The sequence below is a fragment of the Lepisosteus oculatus genome, chromosome 6 (genome assembly GCF_040954835.1).
Source record: "Lepisosteus oculatus isolate fLepOcu1 chromosome 6, fLepOcu1.hap2, whole genome shotgun sequence".
Lineage (NCBI taxonomy): Eukaryota > Metazoa > Chordata > Actinopteri > Semionotiformes > Lepisosteidae > Lepisosteus > Lepisosteus oculatus.
Genome location: NC_090701.1, coordinates 58,001,162 through 58,019,117, shown reverse-complemented (window position 1 = coordinate 58,019,117; position 17,956 = coordinate 58,001,162). Strand labels below are relative to the sequence as shown.

Genomic DNA, 17,956 nt, shown 5'->3' with positions numbered 1-17,956 from the left:
ATTTCTCCATGATGTAGACTTTAGTGTTCATTACTGTTATTAACAGTACCTTTTACACGGTGTTTCAACATTCACATTGACAGCATTCTTGAAGTTGTACAAGCTGATGAATTTATCATTCATGCTAGAAAACTCAATACACCCTCGATATTTGGGCAAATTTAAGGGAGACGGGGGCTGTTGGGAGAAAGAAAAAGAAAATGTCAATTCTAAATGTTGAATGGGTTCTTCAAAAAGTCAAGTTATGAATTAAAAATTATTATTCAAATTTAAAGGACCACATTTTGCAAAGAACATAATGCTGTAATACAGAAATATCGGCAAGTATCTGAGTGTATAGAATAATGTTGATACATAAGCCTTTTCAAAGCCAACGTGTCATGGTGCAACGTGTCATGGTGCTTGGTGTTTTTGCAAAGACTTGGGAGTATGACATTTTTTAACCTCTCCACAAGAGAACCTAAACAGCTATGGTGAGATGTCTAAAGATAGCTCACAGAAAACAAAAAAAGGGCTTTTATTCAACCAGTAACAATTAATAGACCGTCTTACTAGCTATTATAGGACTGACTTTTGCCACTAATTTATTCCAGAAAAATGAAATATTAAATAAGGAGGCCACTGCTGGTTCTTTACTGTACCCTGAAAAAAATCTATTTTGAATACATCTGCCCTTTTGGCTCTTCATATAGTCTCCACTATTCTGGTGAGAGAAATATGAGCAGAACATCTCGAAACTGGAATTTCCTGGTGTCTGCGGTGCCCTACAGCACACTTTACACAGCACATATCTATACAGGTCAGGTACAGAACTGGACATGAAGCTGCTGGCTCAACTCCTTCCCGACAGCAACTCTTAACGATGACTTTGATCGTCGCTCACCACACGATCCATCATGGAAAACCGCAACAGGAGGTGAATACACAGGCTTTTGAAAAATGTTCTGAACAGGAAAAAAACAGGCACCTGAATCTAATGAATTCACTAAACCTTGAGCTTTGATTCTGCCTGTAATGACTATTACATCATAAATGCTCATCCGATGGTTGACAATTTCAGTGTAGCACATTTCAGTTTCACATTAGCTTAGATTTATGTTATTTATAAACATCATTACTTATAAAATTAGTAATAAATAAATAAAAATGATTAAAAACTTACAGTGAAACTGTCTGGATATCCTCCAACATAGAACACCACTTCACTGGGTTCAAGGCTGAGAAGATTTCTGGTATACTTGCCAGCATTTGTTAACTGTTTGGGAGGATCCGGATTATTCGAAGTAAATAATTTGGTATAATAGACTTCGGCATCCTGGTAAATTCTATAAAAACACAAAAACAGAATTAAAAACACATGAACTCTGGAAAAACACTCTTTAACACCATAATTGCTACAGTAATACTGAGAAGAGGTACAGCAGTGGCCCAGCAGTGATGGTGATTCTAGATCACACTGCCTGACTCAATCAGCACAACAAGCTTCCACTTGAATGATACCAGAGAGCCTCTGTCTCCACAAGGTGAAAAATTAATGACTCTAAGTTTTTGCTTTCTAGTACTGGACTAACACTGGCTTTTAGAAGGTTTGAAGGTGGGTCCCTGTGTTCTGCTCACTGAAGGTAACAGAAATCACTGGACCTCGGAATCAATCATCCTCACTCCCTTTAAAATTTCAGAAATCTCAATCAAGTCTCCACTCAGGCCTCTTTTATCGAGACTTGTTCTTTGATGATGCATTGAAGAATTACCTGTTAAAATCAATCTTGTCGAGAATGGATTCTTCTGTTTTTGAGTCTGTGACTGAAGTGTCCACATTTATTTCATACTCTTCACCCATCAGTTTGTAAATGCAGAAAAGCCTGTTGTTCTTCAGACCCATTCCGATGTAGTCTTTGGAGACCTAAGGAAAAACGAACAAACCCACTTTCATACTCCCACATTCCCTTCCTAAGTCAAACAGCTGCTCAACAGCTAACTGCTGCAACAAGTAACAGTTATTCTGGTCAGTGTTTTACAACAGTAAACAGAATCTTGAATACTCATTTTACACATTACAGTACTGTGTTGTGGTAGTGTCTCTTTATTTAAAGTCTCTCATTCGGCTTTCGCAATTATCAGACTGACTTATTAAGGTTAAGTAAACAGGGGAAAGGGTAAAGTAATGATTAAGTTCACCATTACTCCACTTTACTAAAATGTCTTAATGAACAGACATTCATTCATTGTTCTCAATAAACAGCAGTGGAAACACTCACATCTTTACTGCCCAAGTACAACACAAACAAATCCCCACTGTCAGAAGCCTGTCGTCTTCGACGATCGCCTCTAAAGACGGGTCTCTGCAGGTAAAAGGACAGGGAGGTGTAGGCCTTCAGGTCCTCAGTGCTACTTGGTGGACGTAGCTCCACATGGGCATTGCCATCAAACTTCATAGGAACAACAATCTGTGAACAGAGAAAACATTCATTTAATTGCACTGAGACAAGCACCAGGCATCGATTTTTTTGATGATTATAACAGATGCATGAGAAAATCATGTGCATGTTTCAGTTTCTGATAAAGACAAATCAACAACATAAATGAATGAATCAGTATTAATTCAGCGTTCCTGGCTGTTGAGGGAGTTATTCCTTTACTGAACATGAAACACAGGAAATGAAATCACGCTGGGAACTGAGGGGACACATCACCTTGTCAGCTGCATTTCTGGCCATAGCAATGAGCTCCTTAATTCTTTTGATATTTTCTGAGATGTTGCTGGGAGGGGCCATCTGCGAATTCATCTCCTCTATCATGCTGAACTTGTCCAGGAGGGAGGGAATGGTGTTGGTTAGGTTTTGAACTGTGAAAAAGCAGAGTGCAGGGCAAGACTGTGAAGTGGACGACGCCTGAGCAATTCAAATAAAGACAGACTGAGCCAAAACTGCATTTAACTCAGCCGCACTAAAAAAACAAGACAAAAGTCAAGTGTAACAGCACCACAATGTCTAAGGATAGAATCATACAGATGATAACAGTCATTTGATAAAAAAAGACTGGTGTGTTTGTCAGTATTTGCTTTACTGACTAATTCTGCATCCTAATAACTCATACTGTGAATGTAAAACACCTGGGAGCTAAAGTACTGATACTTACCGGACTGGTCAACTTCAGCTATTATTTTTTCTAAATTGGAATCAACTGGACGGCCAATGTTTATTTTGCTCAGCTCGTTGTCGATGGTTTTGACCCTGCCCATGACATTTTCTACTTTCATGTTGACGTCCGCAGCTTTTCCCTTCGCTTCTTCGATGGCATCTCCAATGTCCGCTGAAAGAAAAGCGTCAGAGGATATGATGACATGCGGTTTTCTGCCCTGTGGCTTATTTACAATTATTGAACTAGAGCAAAATTGTACTGTAGTGTATTTTGGGCCCTGTGAAATGCCTTGAAATGGTTTATACACTATCTGCTTCACAAGACCCCGTGGTGGGTCCAAGGCTCCTATTCACTTCACTTTTTACTTTTACTTTACTTTTTTGAAAATAGTTTTTAAGTGTCAACAGAATAACATTTTAAAAAGAATTGTCAGCAACAAAAATTGAAAAGAATCGGGCACATATTGGAATATGTGAGCTTCAGACATACCTCTCCTAATCTGGTTGAGTTCATTTTGAGCTGTTAGAAGGTCATTTTGTAAGGATTTCTTCTTTTTTTCAGCGTCTTTCAAACGATTTTGTAAGGTTGCAAGGTCTGAAGTGGCCGCTGTAAAATTTAAAGATGAATGCATCACTATATTACCTATAGCTGTTACTTAAAGTATTGCCTGAGACATGAGAGCAGCTAGAATCTCTATACATTCTGATAAACAAACCATGAAGAGGAGAATTAACTTAAGCAATATATTCCTAATCTATTTCATCTTGGTGGAATAATTTCCCCAGGTGGTATATTGCTGTTTTCCTGAAAAACATGCTCACAGTTACCATTAAATATTTTTACTAGCTAATACTGGACATAATCACTCCCACAATGTTTCATGTTTAACATGCATCTAACAGCTGGGTAACACATTAACTCATTCCTCACGTGGGATAGGCAAACAAACTAATGTGGAAGCAAAAACTCACTTTTAAGATCATTTTGCTCTTCTCCTGCTTCTGATAGCAGATTTGCAGCACTGTTTTTCAGGTCCTTTGCTCTTCTTGTCAGGTCCTCTTGCTGAACATCCTAGAAATACATATATATTTTATTAAAGTATCTAAAGGCCCTAATAAGTGTAATGATGACGTTCTTACTGATCACTCCCAAATAACTTTATTTGATTGCTAACTGCAGACACCAAAACTCACACTGTAGATTAGCTCCTGGTTTATGAAAGTGAAAACTCTTACAAACTAGCAGTGTTGGACTTATGTCAGTTTGCACTGGACTAAATCTGTACACTTACACAACACTTCTTAAATTATATATAACTATTCCTATCAGATAAGAAAACTACTGATAAGACCATCAGAATCCTAGACAGACGCTTACCCTCAAAGCTTTATCTGCTGCGGCTTTCGCCTGTTTGGCTGCATCTTCTGCAGCCTTCACTGCGTCAGTGATGTTCTTGTAGGCCTCGATAGCCTCCACTGCACAGCGCACTTCAGAACTACCGCTTGCATTTTTCACTGCTCTGTAATCACAAAAGCAGACAAATGCAAAATAAAATCAAGAGAGCTTGAGATTATGAATTCCGCTTCACGTTTTGGACTGGACTTTAAACTAAAAATCTGCAAAGCCAAGGAAATGGATCTAGATAAAGAATTTAATCCAATATGCAGAAGGTAGAGAATCTGTGTAAGCAATGAAATCTTCACTTGGGACAGGTAACTCTCTGGAGCACGTGGAAATATTAAAATCTACAATCTAGGAAGCCCCTGAAAAACCTCTGAAAACCCTGAAATGCCCCAATATTCACAAAGGTGAGGTGAACCCAGCTTTGGGAAATACTGACGTTCTAAAATATTCAAAGGGATCTGCAGTCGATGCTGTGCTTATTTTTGACTAGAACTTTACAAAGCACAAGGAGCGAAGTATGAAGAAGTCAAAATTCTTTCAAAATAGGACAACCCAAAACACTTTCCGCATAAGAGAGCACATTGTTTTGTGGGATTGCTCCAAAATATTCATGAGTTTATTAAAAGTCTTAGTTTAACATACTAAAGACACCCAACAGACACGCTCCCACCAAGACAGAATGAGAGAACTGTATAGGCGGACTCACTCCTGCAGTTCGCTAGCCAGACGGTCAAGATTCTCCGCGTGTTTTTCAGCTCTCTCAACAATATCTTCTTTAGATGCAGCTTTGGAAAGTTCATTCACTTTTCTGCTCAGGTCAGTTTTTGCTCCATCTAATTTTGCTGCCAGTTCTTCATATTCCTGATAAAGAATGAGATACACATTTTATTTTACCAGAAATGCATGATTATTTGCTGAAGATGTTAAATAAAAACAAAACTCGGTATTTGGCTGGCGGGATAAACACTTGTAATCATCTCGATAAGCAATATCTGACTTTTGGGTTTTCTTGGGACTGACTGGACTTGAAGAGACCCTCTATAAATACACTACTTAGCTTTATTAACATTCAAAAGCAATAATGTGTAATTGTCATTTCACATTTGTCACTTCCAGGTAATACAGTATTTTCATGTGTTCACTGCATGCGCAGCAGGTGGAACTGCTCAAGGGAGAATGCCTATTTTGACACTGCATTGAAAAAAGAAAAAAAAACATGCTTCCTTTGTACTGACTCCAGTGTGCGTGCTCTAGGTATACACCATATTCGGTTTACCTTTTTACTGTCTTGAAGTTTTCCGAGAAGATCTTCAGTCTGCTCCACTTGAGCTTTGGCAATTCCAATTTGGCTTGCAACCTTGTTGCGTTCCTCCTGCAGATCTTCCATACGCTTCTGCAAAACACAGCAAGGGTGCCTTGATGGTGCTTCACTTATTTCTGTTAGCAGCAAACAGTACGTTACAATATGAGTCTCTCATATTCTTTAATCTGTGTCTCACAGTGTTCTGAAAGACATGGGAATCAGTAACTATAAATCACTAACAAAGCAGAATTGTTAAATTCTTTGTGCTCCCAAATTATCTACCAAAGTGGTAAAGAGCATTGCAGAACTGGCTGTTTTTTAGATGATTTTGTGTAGAGTGTTTTGAGTGCAGTGCGCTGAAATTACCACAGCATCTCTCAGTGAAAGGGCATTCACTCCATTTTGATCGTTGGCTTTCTTCACAGCTTCCCTGGCTTGTTTTAAAGCCTCTTCCAAATCCTCAAGCTTGGATTCATACTGATTCAATAAACCCCCAACTCTTTTGGCGGCTTGCTGGTTATTCTCAAGTTGTTTTGTCAAGTCATTCTGAACACGATCCAGCACTGAAAGAGTCACAGAAATACATCTATTGTGAAGTCTTCATCGTATGGTTTGAAAGCAAAGATTTAGATTCCAATATTCCATACAATTAATACTAAAAATTTTAAAATTTTACCCATGACATGACAATGCAGACATAAGCTAGCATTCTAAATCATTGGATAATAAAGTCAAATCTGATCTAATTAAAACAGAAATATATCAATATTATCAAACATATCAAGGCAAAATGTTTATTACCACCAAGACATCACAGGGCTATACTTCCTTTTAATCAAGAGGTGGAGTATTTGAATCTGAAAGCTTTCTTAATAAGCACTTAATTGCCCTATTACTCCTTACTTACTCTTACTGGTATGCTTTTATGTTATGCAAAAGTTACAATAGACAAGGTATTGTAGTGAACACAAGGATCATGTCTATGGGGCGAATTTGTGCAGCTGCTTTTATAATGGCAAAAGTACTGAAGGATGAGCCTGAAAGAGCTAGTAGAAGTATTGGTGACTTAATTAAACAAAATCCTGACATTTTGGATCTTGAGCCGTAACAGAGGATTATACTCATTCCGACACACACGAGAAGCCTGATCATGGACAAAAACCAGCGCCGGCGTTTTCAAGCCGTACGTTTCTTGGCCTCGTCCTTCTCCTTGTGCGCCATCTCCTTCTGCGCGCTGCAGCTGCGCTGCTCCATCTCTCGCACCATGCGCTCCGCGTCAGCCAGCATCCTCTGGAAGTCCTCGCCGGGAACACCCTGGCCGTCCACTCTTTCTGTGAAGCTCCTGAGCAGCTCTGCAGGGAAAACAGAAGCACTGTTCGTTCACGGCGCACTACAGAATCGTTCACGGCTCCGGCCGCTCCGACCTCACTGGAGAATATCTCCCGTCTTCTTGGTGAGACAGGAAGCATTAGAAGCATCAGCATGGCTCAGAAGATTTACATAGTGTAACGCATACGGCCACCATTACAGGTTGCGCAAGCCGGCTCACCAGCGCGGTGACGTCACCGCCCTTCCCTGTGAAGAGCAGGGATCTGAGCCGCCGGGCTGAGGGGAGATCTCCCTTTGGCTCAAGTGGCTGGGTCCCTGCTGAGTGACACCGGAGGCCCGGGATTTCTCATTTAAATACATTAACACCATATGGGTTGAACACAGAATTTGACTGTAAACCCTCTTTATGAACCGAAGTTGATTACTTAAGAAAATGTGAGACATCTGCTGTAACAAATAATTTCAAAATAATATGTTTTAATAATATCTGTATGTATATGTATACATTTGGCTATAGAAACTGTTACTTACATAACCAAATGGTTCTGTATATTTAATGATCGTTTTTCCAATTAAAAAGGGGATCTTCCTTTTACATGGAATTTTTAGCCAAAAATCTTAGCTATGATGCAAGCTTGTCTACCGAAATGTTGACAATTGTTAAATAAAATTTATTTTACATTACACTGTGCCTCCAGCTGACTATTTTGCATTTTTTACCTGCATAGCACCACTGTGATTTTTGAGTGTATATTCTTTCTCTCTTCTTTACATCTTTCCAGAGGGTCAAGACCTTGCCAAGGCCCTGTGAGTCCATTATAAAGCCAAGCCAAGTATACAGGGAAATGGAGGAAACCAACTTCATTGGTCTCCAGCCCCACTCTGGGTGACCCCAGTACAGCCGAATGTATAGGTAAATTCAATTAGATTCAGTATACATGGACTTTAGCAACATGTTTAAATACTATATACTTTACCTTGAACATTCCCGAAAACCGTCCGTGCCTCAGTCACTAAATTCATAGCTCTCTGGCTTGTCAGATCTATGTTACCCAGAATTATTTGAGAATTTAGAGAATTTCTTTCGGCCTAGATGGACAAAAAAAAAACAGATCAGCTAAGGGAAAATGATTTTTACACAATTCATATACAGTATATCAAAATATCATGAACAAGATACAAATAATTGTTGACTCCTGTCCAGAACGAGTTTCATTTATATCACAATTGGAAACATTTTAGTACTAGATCAAAACTGTAAAACCATTCATATGTACACAAGAGAAAAACACAAGAGTTAAACAAGAGAAAATATGAAGACGTCTGGTACCTTTTCTTTCAAAATGTTTATATCCTGAGTGAGGTTGATGGTATCGGACTCCAGGCCAGAGACTTTAGACTTTTGGCTGTCGAGACTGGAACTGTACTTGCTTATCAGGTTCTGGAAAAGGAAGAATACATGGAATTAAATGTGATTATACTTGCTAGGAATACACCTGATACAATAATTATGGAATAATTACTGAGTACTCTGCCAGGGCTGTGGTGTAGCCTACCTCTAATGCTAGTGTCATGTTGAATAAGGTTAAGTCCTTATTGCTAGAAACCCTTTTGGTGTTTGTTTTGAAATGTGAAAAAAAATCACAGGTTGTGTTCAGCTTCAGGATAACATCCAGCAAGGCTGCTCACTACGACTGCTCCTGAAGCAGCTTTGTAATGGCGGGTTGAAATAAAATGGCAGACTAAGATTCCTGGGGCAAAATGAACTGTAAGTGCGAGCAATCGCAGTTTTACGCGTATGTAGTTCTGTATGTGAGCTGATTGATATAGTCTATTTTTAAACTGTGAATTGAGATGCATTCTTTCTGTGATACCTCACAATTTTTAAGATTGCCACTGTTAATGGCACCACCATTACCACACAAAGGCAGAGACTGCAGACTATGAGCATGCGTCTTTTGAAATATGACCTGCCTTCCTCGCTTTTATTAACGAAAGCATCAGAGGCCTGACGTAGCTTAAGCTCACAGGCGCCCAGTGAACCACAGGGGTTGCTGAGACAACTCTGATCGTCTCCTGCCTGTAAGCCTGCTGATCCTGCTCAAGGTGCAGCTGGCAAACTGCACTGTGCTGCTCGTAGAACCTCATTTCGAGCATGTGATCTCTGGGCTGTAGAGCTCACACTGTGCTCAGGGCACAGGACTGCTGGATAAGATACTCCTATAGGCTGAACCTCTCTAGTCCAGCGCTTTCTACTTCACAGTCACAGTCCAGCATGATTTTAGTTTTAACAATTTTGCAATTATTATGCAGCATTGCAAGAGTTCCTCTGTTCATTAGTCTTGATGAAATAAAAATAAAAAGAGATCCACTCAATACCAAATTCTATGGTTCAGCCTGCATATGTCTCAGTAATACGTAAATACAAAGTTTAATTATATGAACAAATTTAGTTTACTGAATGTTTCAGTATTTGATTGAAAAGATATAAGGATGATCATGCTTATGTTTTGAATCTGGATTTCATATTTTGGTGGAAAAAATTAAACCTTTGTACCTTTGTAGCTGCAATAGCATCCTCCAAGTTCTTCATTTTTTCCTTTGCAATAGAGCTAGCGCCAGCGTTCTCAAGCTGGGATTTTAAACTCAGTAGTTCATCATCCATCCTCTCAAGATCGCTCAATAATGTCTGAACACAGCTGTCACACTCTGAAGGAAATGACAGAGATCAAGAAAGCATAATCAATAAATTAAGCTCCTCTATTTCTGTTGATTTCTGTGTATAAAAGTTTAATAGAGCTATACAAATTAAATCCAATATACACATACTCTGTGAGAGCTGTGAATTCATTGCTCTATTACTGTTAATACCACAGTTTAAAACCACGTACACTGTAGTATAATGAGATTCAAAAGCCTCAACATAATTAGCTGAATCAGGTGTTAATTTAAGACAACCACATTTAGCTTATGTTCACAATTGTGTGAGTGTGTCTTTGTCAAACCTTTGGTTTCATCCAGCGTTTTTTTAACGTTAGATTATAAATAAATTAAATGGTATTTCCAATGTTTATAAGAATATGAAAAGTCAGGATTTTTTAAATAAAGTCTATAGACTCCAGGGAATAATAATACTCATAAAAACATCACAAAGAGATCACCTGAATCCGAGAAGACTACAAATTCATACTCATACAGTACATGGTGGCCTCAATATCTCCATGCATTCTAGACTGAAAAATCGGATTGAAGCTAATGTGAAATAAATTTTAGAAGAACTCTGTCCCTGATAAAAGTGGCTTACAGTATAGTAAATTCACTTAAACAAGCACAAAACAACCACAGTTATGGAGGAAAATAGAGATACACAGATCATTTCACCTATCCTAAAACTCTTCAGTACCATTGAAGAATGTGCTGTAAGAGACATGAGCTAGACATGCACACTCACACTAACACAAAAGTGATAAATGTGTAATAAATATGCACAAATGAGGATTATATAACGAAATATGCACAAATATACACATGCAGCAATTGAAATCAGTACTTTACGTTTAATATAACCATTAGAAATTGCCACCTACTCAGTCTACAATGAGAGAAAATAACAAATGTGTGATGGAAAGGTAAAAAACATCTAATATTCATTTTGGATAGCTTGGAATAGATCTGGGAGGATCTCTGAGCTGGGAATGAACTTTGCTTTGGCAGAGATAAGGTGACAAAGAAAAACACAACTAACCTTGACACTGCCCGTCCGAGGTAGTATCCTTGGGCTCCTCGTTGCTTCTGCAAACTACAACAGGAAGAAAAAAGCCCAGTGAGATGTTTTTTTTTTTTATATGTCACATTTCCATGATCAAATTAGCTAGAACATTTTATACAGTACGGTACCTAAACTTTACAACTGTTAAATAGATGACAACAATATAAAACCAATTGGAAAGATTTAACTGAGCATATTGTACGATAAGAACATATTGATGGCAACACCACACTTGTTTGTATTTTTACTGGGCAAAATTATGAAAATGTTTCCTCTTCTCATTGATTCATACAAACACACATGATTACTGCATTTCTGAAATACCGTCCAGTATTGTTCATGATGTGGAACTTACAATATGTGTTATTTCTGAACTTCTGGATATTTGGAACTTCTGACACAACTTTCTTAAAATACAGACTGCTCTCTTGCTGTGCTCCTCTAAGTTAATGAATAGGAGCGACTTTTAGGTCACTCCTTGCAGCTGTGATTCTAAGAAACATTTGTGCTCTATGTCTTAACCATCCTAAATCAAACATCTCAATAAAAATGTTGGACAGCAGAAAGCAGATGAACCATACAGGATACCATAATAGTTTATTCAAAACATTTACTTCCAAGTCAAATTCAACATTGATTTTAGATCAAGAACAATAAGGATTCAGCATGGCATGGAATTCATACGAGCACTTCAAAAAAGCAGCGTGGGCAAATCTAATGACATCACAGAGCAGATAATCCTGGGCTCGTTTTAAGAAGACCACTAATCAACTCAGATCTGTATTCTTGCCACTCACCTCCAGTCCTGGGGTCACAGCTGCTAGGGTTACCATTGTTACAGTTGCAGGGACGACAGCTGCCACCAAATGCCATTGGATCTCCATAGTAACCAGGAGCACACCTGCACAGTACAAGAAATGGAGGGGAGCATTGTTAAACAGCAGTTCCGAGGGTCAATTTGTAATCCCTTACGTACAAATATTGTATCTTTCTCACACCCCTCCCTCCGCCCAGTCTTCACCCTTGCAGCTGCCTCCCTTGTTTATTGCTTGAATCTGAGGGGGGGTTTTGGCAACTTTGAGCTTATGGTCAGTGCTGTCACTTCCTCAGACTGGAATGTTAACATCACATACTTAAACATTAAGTAAGCTATTCCTTTGAATTTGTCATCTTGTAGCGTTAATTAAAATGTAACCAAACTAATGAAAAGGTTTATTGATGCATATTATAATTCCTTTAGCACTTAGACTATGGGAAGAGAACTCCATACCTGAACTTCTCATCAAGAAGAATGCAATTTTCATTAAATAAAGTGAGTGTTCATGTTTTTAAGTAGCTTTCAATGTGATCTTTGACCTCAATAATGAGAGACCTCAATATTATCACTGGTAATACTATTAATAATGCTCACCTTACAGCATATAATAATGGCTAAAATTATATTACTGAAGAAATAACATTTCAGTGTAGTGTACATTCTGTAGGTGCATGATGCATCTCTCCCACTAGAGTAGAGTAACATTTATTGCTTTCTTTTCCTTGATCTCAGGGTGTCACAGTGAGCTGTACTTGAGCTAGCCAGGAGCTGCCGTTTGACCAACCCTGATCTATCCCAACATCCTGAAGCAGTATCAGTATTGCCATGTGTACCATGTTCAACCTGAAGGTACTCAAGAATCCCATTTGGAATAAGCCCCTTCATTGTGTGCAATAGACACCGACCCCTACGGTGTGACCATTGAACTTCAGTTTCAGTGACTAAATTAGAAACAAAATGTTCACCTTTCACACTTGCGTCCAGCGTATCCTGGTTTACACACGCACTCAAATCCTCCACCAACGTCCTTGCAACCAGTAGCGAAACTGCAAAAACAAACACCCAATAATGAGTTGACATGCCATCAATTAATAATGCGGGGTTTTCTTTTCTTGTAATTCACTTGGTCATTCTAACATCTCATTCTAGAATCTGCCGTTAATGGTTAGAATGAATCATTTCAGAAAGCAAATTATAAGGTCCAGGTAAAGCTGCATAGTAACAAGATTTAAAATATATATATACTGTATATAAAAGATGAAAGCAGAGACACGGGCTGGGTTAAAATCTGACATACAGTACCTGTTGGAAAGTATATTGAACGGACATGGGCAGACTTGGCAGTTTTTTTGCAGAGCGTCTCCATAAAAGCCCTCTTTGCAACGCTCACATTTGTCTCCTGCAGTGTTGTGCTGGCAGTTCTAAACAAAAAGTTAAAACACGTGTTAAAATTGGACTTTCATTGATGTTACTAAACCTCTCACACTCCTCTTACATATATCCATATTTATACATGTATAAACTTAGGAAGTGGGTCTTGTTCTGTATGTACATTAGATTGCCCTCCATTGGAAATTGATTGTGGGATGATTATGAACACATGGTGTTTCAGGACCTGCCGTTGATGGTCTTGTTTGCCACACAGTCTCTTTGATTCCTCACCCTTCCACTCACACTCAGCCATGTGTAGTTATCTCTGTCAACCAGCACATCATTTAGGTCAAGCCTGGTCTTGAAAAAGTATTACATAAGAACTGAAAATATGTAAGGACACAGCCAGGCTTACTCAAGTTTCATTATATCAGCAAAACATATCTTCAAATGATGCGTACACAGCAGAGCACCAGAATCTCTGGTTTCCTCTACCTTCTCACGGTGATCAGTGAAGGAGGTCTGAAATCAGTCCAGTGCCGAAAAACAATCACCGAGCCATTGGGTGATGGTGATAAAGATAACTGCTCATACTTAGTACCTACTAGTAACATAAGCACAGTTGAAAAGTGTTACTGAGAAAAAATATTTGATGTGTCTGCAAATTGCCATGCGTGGTTCAGTAAATGTGCTCAATCTGTGTACAGTACAAAGAGAATCTACAAAAAACGAAACATATTTGTGTAGTTAAACAAAAAATGTAATGAAAAAAAATATTATGAACACCTTCCTCACCATGCGTAAATGTTTTCAAATATTATTACAGCTTTGATGTTTCTACAACTCAGTTTGTAATCTATCACTTTTGAAACCTTAACAGCACAACAAAAACTATACATGTGTTTCTAATATGAAGTGTAGTCTTAGTAGCTAATCCATCATTATTACCAATCAAATCTGATTGACTCATTGTCAGGTGTTGTTCCTCGTGAATAATTGTTCCTCTCTACAGTTCAATAAAGACAAAGGGCTTCATTTTGTATTATTATAAACTGTCAGGATTAACCAGGGTAGGAAATAAATCAGGATTAACAAACAGCTACACTGAACTTCACAAGAAATAAAACTTAAATGTTCAAAAGTGCAACACATGCAATTATCAGGAAAATGGCAAGATTTCATTTTGTAGCAGCTGCAATGACATCTTATTGAACAGATATGTAATAGATAATCTCATTAAGGTCATTAGCATTTGTCATCAATGAAGCTGATCAACAGTGGGTCATTAGGGGATAAATTGCAAAACGTATAGGCTATTGGCACATCTGGCCAATGCTGGAAGCAATCCAAGCTGTGACACAGGCCTGTCGGGTGAGACTTTGTTCCATTTCTCTGGTGGCAGGTGGCTGGACAAACGCCTGCCTGTTCACTGATCTCTGAACCCTAGACGCCATACAGTATATTGTCCCAGTTTATCCCTCAAATGTTCAATAGGGTTCAAGCCTGGCGAGCATAAAATATTACCACTGGAATGTTTTTATATCAGGACATGCCAGTAGGAATGACAGCAAGTGAATCATGTTGCCCTGTTACAAGATGGGTTTTGTAGTGACTAGACATCCTTCCCAGACCAGCACACTTGGACCTCGCCACAGGCCAGTCTTTTGTACACAGCACTTATTGAATTGTTCTGCACGTCTGCACCATTACTTAGTGATGTCCATGTGAGTGTTCTGCACAAAGAGGTTTACAGCTAAAGAGGAAACAGCTCCACTCCTCACAAGCCCATCTGAGGTAACTAAGTCCAGCCTCCAACAGACTGATAAAATAAAGGCATTACTCTCTTGATAAGCAGGGCAATCTGGCTCCATTCTGTGTTTGAATTGCACCAAGACTGACATCCAGCAGGTTCATCACCAGTGCCCATACACCTCTCTGTCGCTAATTAATGAAAAGTTTAAATAGTGCCAATGCATTGGCAAAAGCCCCTTGAGTGTATCAAGATGTGGGGACTTTCTTATGATGTCCAGTATATACAAGATCAGAAGTGTACAGAAAAAAAATAAATGTGGAAATGACCCAATCAATAATATCAGTGGATCACACATACTGTAGGTAAAACTGGCAGGTTCAGTTTAGGTTTCTGTTTGTTTTGTTATGACAGGTTTCCATCTAGGAGAAAGTTGCGCATTCCAATTAATGGTCACTGAAAATGGAAGCAAAGGGTACCAGCCAGACCTACAACCTGGATATGGTGCAAGTCCATCACAGGGCGCACACAATCTCATGCACAAGCACACAGAGACAATTTAGAGCCAGCGATTGTCCTATCCAGCATGTCTACAGAAGGTGAAGAAACCAGAGCACCCAGAGGAAACCTCAACAAGAAAAAAACCGTCTACTACTTATAGTAAATAAAAATCTGAAAAGAACATCTGACAACAAACTTTCATCTTAATTCTTACACATGCATTTTCATGATGAGTGTTTCCTTCCAAAATGTGAAAGATGAGCATATCTTTCATTTTGCATCACTCCAAAATTACGTGCTGAGTAGTCCACCGGACCTAACCACAAAATGCTCCTGTGGAACGCTGTCTAGACAATGACTCAAGGTTCAGGTGAGCACAGCCGCATGGATGGGATCAGGACAACTCAAACATGAAATGTGAACATCAAATAAAGTTGAAAGATACATTTAAATATCAAGATTTAGACGTTTATTGTTATCTCTCGTGTTATAAAACATTTAAAACTATTATACACTACATAAAGATATCTTGTTTATCGTATTTATAAATCAAAACTAACTTAAACCACAAATGAAGTTCCTTTTGGAAATGTAACACTCTTCTAAGTCTCAGCCTAATATTTTAGTTCTCTCCAATTTAGCATTTGTCAGGTCAGATCCTGGATTTCAGGGAGCTCTGACGATCGTGGACCTCTAACAACCCAACCCACACAGTACAAACTACCCCACTGACTAAAAGCCATTTCCAGAACAGTGGTAGTGTTGTTGAGAATCCCGTGGGTAAGAGTCGATCTGCACACTATGAGACAATTAACGCTCTCTGCCAATAATCCACCCAACGCGCCCATTCCACTCATGCGTTGTTTACTCAGGATTGTGGTCTCTCTGTACACGTATACTTTGTTTTCCTAGAATTTTATGACCCGTGAGAGACAGGAACGTTACAGCACTGTCGGCATGGAAACCGATGTCGAACCGGAGGACTGACTTACCAGGCACTTTCCTGTCCCGTCCTCGCACTCACTGGAAAGGCCATTACAGGTGCACGGGACACAGCGACCAAGGTATGGGCCAGTCTTGTCTCTGTAGTATCCAGGGGCACATTTCTGTTTCATGTCACAGAGGAAAATTGAAGGAAAAAATGACTAACAATAAGAATTAGCATGTGTATAGTACATTTTATTCCAAGGGATCTCCAAGTTTTTTACATCCAGGATGGTCACCACTAAAGTGCAGCACCTCCATGGGGACAAATGACTGTCATTATGCACCAGTAGCTCCAGTACACAACGGATCAGGAAGGGAAGCAAGAATGATGTTCAAACTGAATGAAAAGGAGAACTCTAAGTAGGCCGTATTGTAAAAGTCTAGCGGGAAATTCAACCAGGACACAGGGGTTAGCTCCCCTACTCAAAGCAGGACCTCGGTTTAACGCTTTGTCCACCAAACAATGTCCCTTCCACAGGTCCCCGGTCACCACACTGGTGCTTCTGTTTCAGACATTTGGGCACAACTAACTGGTCCTCCAACACAACTTACAACAGCAACCTGGTTTTCCTTGGAGATGCTCCATTCCGATATGGGATACAGAAGTGTTTTATCTCCCTCAGATCAATTAGTTACTATAAGACCAGAATAAGCCGGAGTGGCTGAATGACTTCCTCTGGTTGGTCATCACTCTAATGTTCCTATTCTTTTAATCAAGAGAAACTGAATTGTGTAAAAAAAGAATATTGCTGCAGCTTTGATAGTAGTATTTCTGCTAATAAACTTCAGAGTATGAGAATAATTTTAAGAGAAGCAGTGATATTTTAAAATGAATCAGTATATATTAAAGACTTGATCTCATCTTACTGATGTCATCAAAGGATGTTGCAAAAAGAGCATGTTTTCTTTAGAAAGGTACTGTAAGTACTGAAACCACTAATGATTGGAAATTGATCATCTGTCACTAACTCGCAAGATGCAGCTTTTAAAACTGCTGAAAAACACGAGTATCACGCTTATAAAAACGAAGCAACACTGTTGAATACTACTGATGTTCTGAAAAATGGGTGAACAGAAATACGTTTGCCACACCTTGACATACTTTGCCATCACCTTGCAATTATCACTTTCATATTGAATCAGCAAAAACAATTAGCAATCAATGCATTTATTACTACATATATAAACTTTGTGTTCTTCACTTTATACTAGACTATATTATGCTATACATGTAGTACACACATTTATTTGTGTATATTATCAAGCCGGTTATAAAAGTGAATTAATAGCAGCATAATTCCTATCAGTTCAGACTCCTACAATTTCTCCTTTTAGTAGCAGACAATGTTAAAGATTTATGAAGTTCACTAAATGTAAAGTACATCACAAACAGAGATGGATGAAAGGGTAAAGCAACAGATTACAGGAAAGTGTAAGTGAATTGTTCTATACAATTGTAAAGAATGTAGAAATAATTTTTCCAAACATTACCTGATTCACTGAACTCGCTGCAAAAGTATCTAATGAGGGAAACAAGATCCTCTGCTGTTCAGGTGCCACACAGCTGACTAAAACTGCTGCCCA

General features: G+C 38.8%; 1 protein-coding gene across 4 annotated transcripts in view; it reads right to left on the bottom strand.

Moving 5' to 3' along the window:
• The window catches only part of LOC102696521 (laminin subunit alpha-3), a 126,663-nt gene that overhangs the window by 22,598 nt on the left and 86,109 nt on the right, over nt 1–17,956 (bottom strand). For all 4 annotated transcript variants that reach the window (XM_015353650.2, XM_015353649.2, XM_015353651.2 and 1 more), the window contains exons 42-62: nt 16,378–16,491; nt 13,066–13,184; nt 12,729–12,809; nt 11,744–11,847; nt 10,923–10,976; nt 9,735–9,886; nt 8,508–8,618; nt 8,155–8,266; nt 7,036–7,200; nt 6,215–6,411; nt 5,822–5,938; nt 5,252–5,406; nt 4,519–4,660; nt 4,113–4,212; nt 3,631–3,747; nt 3,139–3,312; nt 2,694–2,845; nt 2,259–2,447; nt 1,752–1,903; nt 1,163–1,325; nt 50–177 (exon numbers count right to left, since the gene is read on the bottom strand). In XM_015353650.2, the coding sequence (XP_015209136.2) occupies nt 50–177; nt 1,163–1,325; nt 1,752–1,903; nt 2,259–2,447; nt 2,694–2,845; nt 3,139–3,312; nt 3,631–3,747; nt 4,113–4,212; nt 4,519–4,660; nt 5,252–5,406; nt 5,822–5,938; nt 6,215–6,411; nt 7,036–7,200; nt 8,155–8,266; nt 8,508–8,618; nt 9,735–9,886; nt 10,923–10,976; nt 11,744–11,847; nt 12,729–12,809; nt 13,066–13,184; nt 16,378–16,491 (2,798 nt within the window). The remainder of the gene's footprint in view (nt 1–49; nt 178–1,162; nt 1,326–1,751; nt 1,904–2,258; nt 2,448–2,693; nt 2,846–3,138; nt 3,313–3,630; nt 3,748–4,112; nt 4,213–4,518; nt 4,661–5,251; nt 5,407–5,821; nt 5,939–6,214; nt 6,412–7,035; nt 7,201–8,154; nt 8,267–8,507; nt 8,619–9,734; nt 9,887–10,922; nt 10,977–11,743; nt 11,848–12,728; nt 12,810–13,065; nt 13,185–16,377; nt 16,492–17,956) is intronic.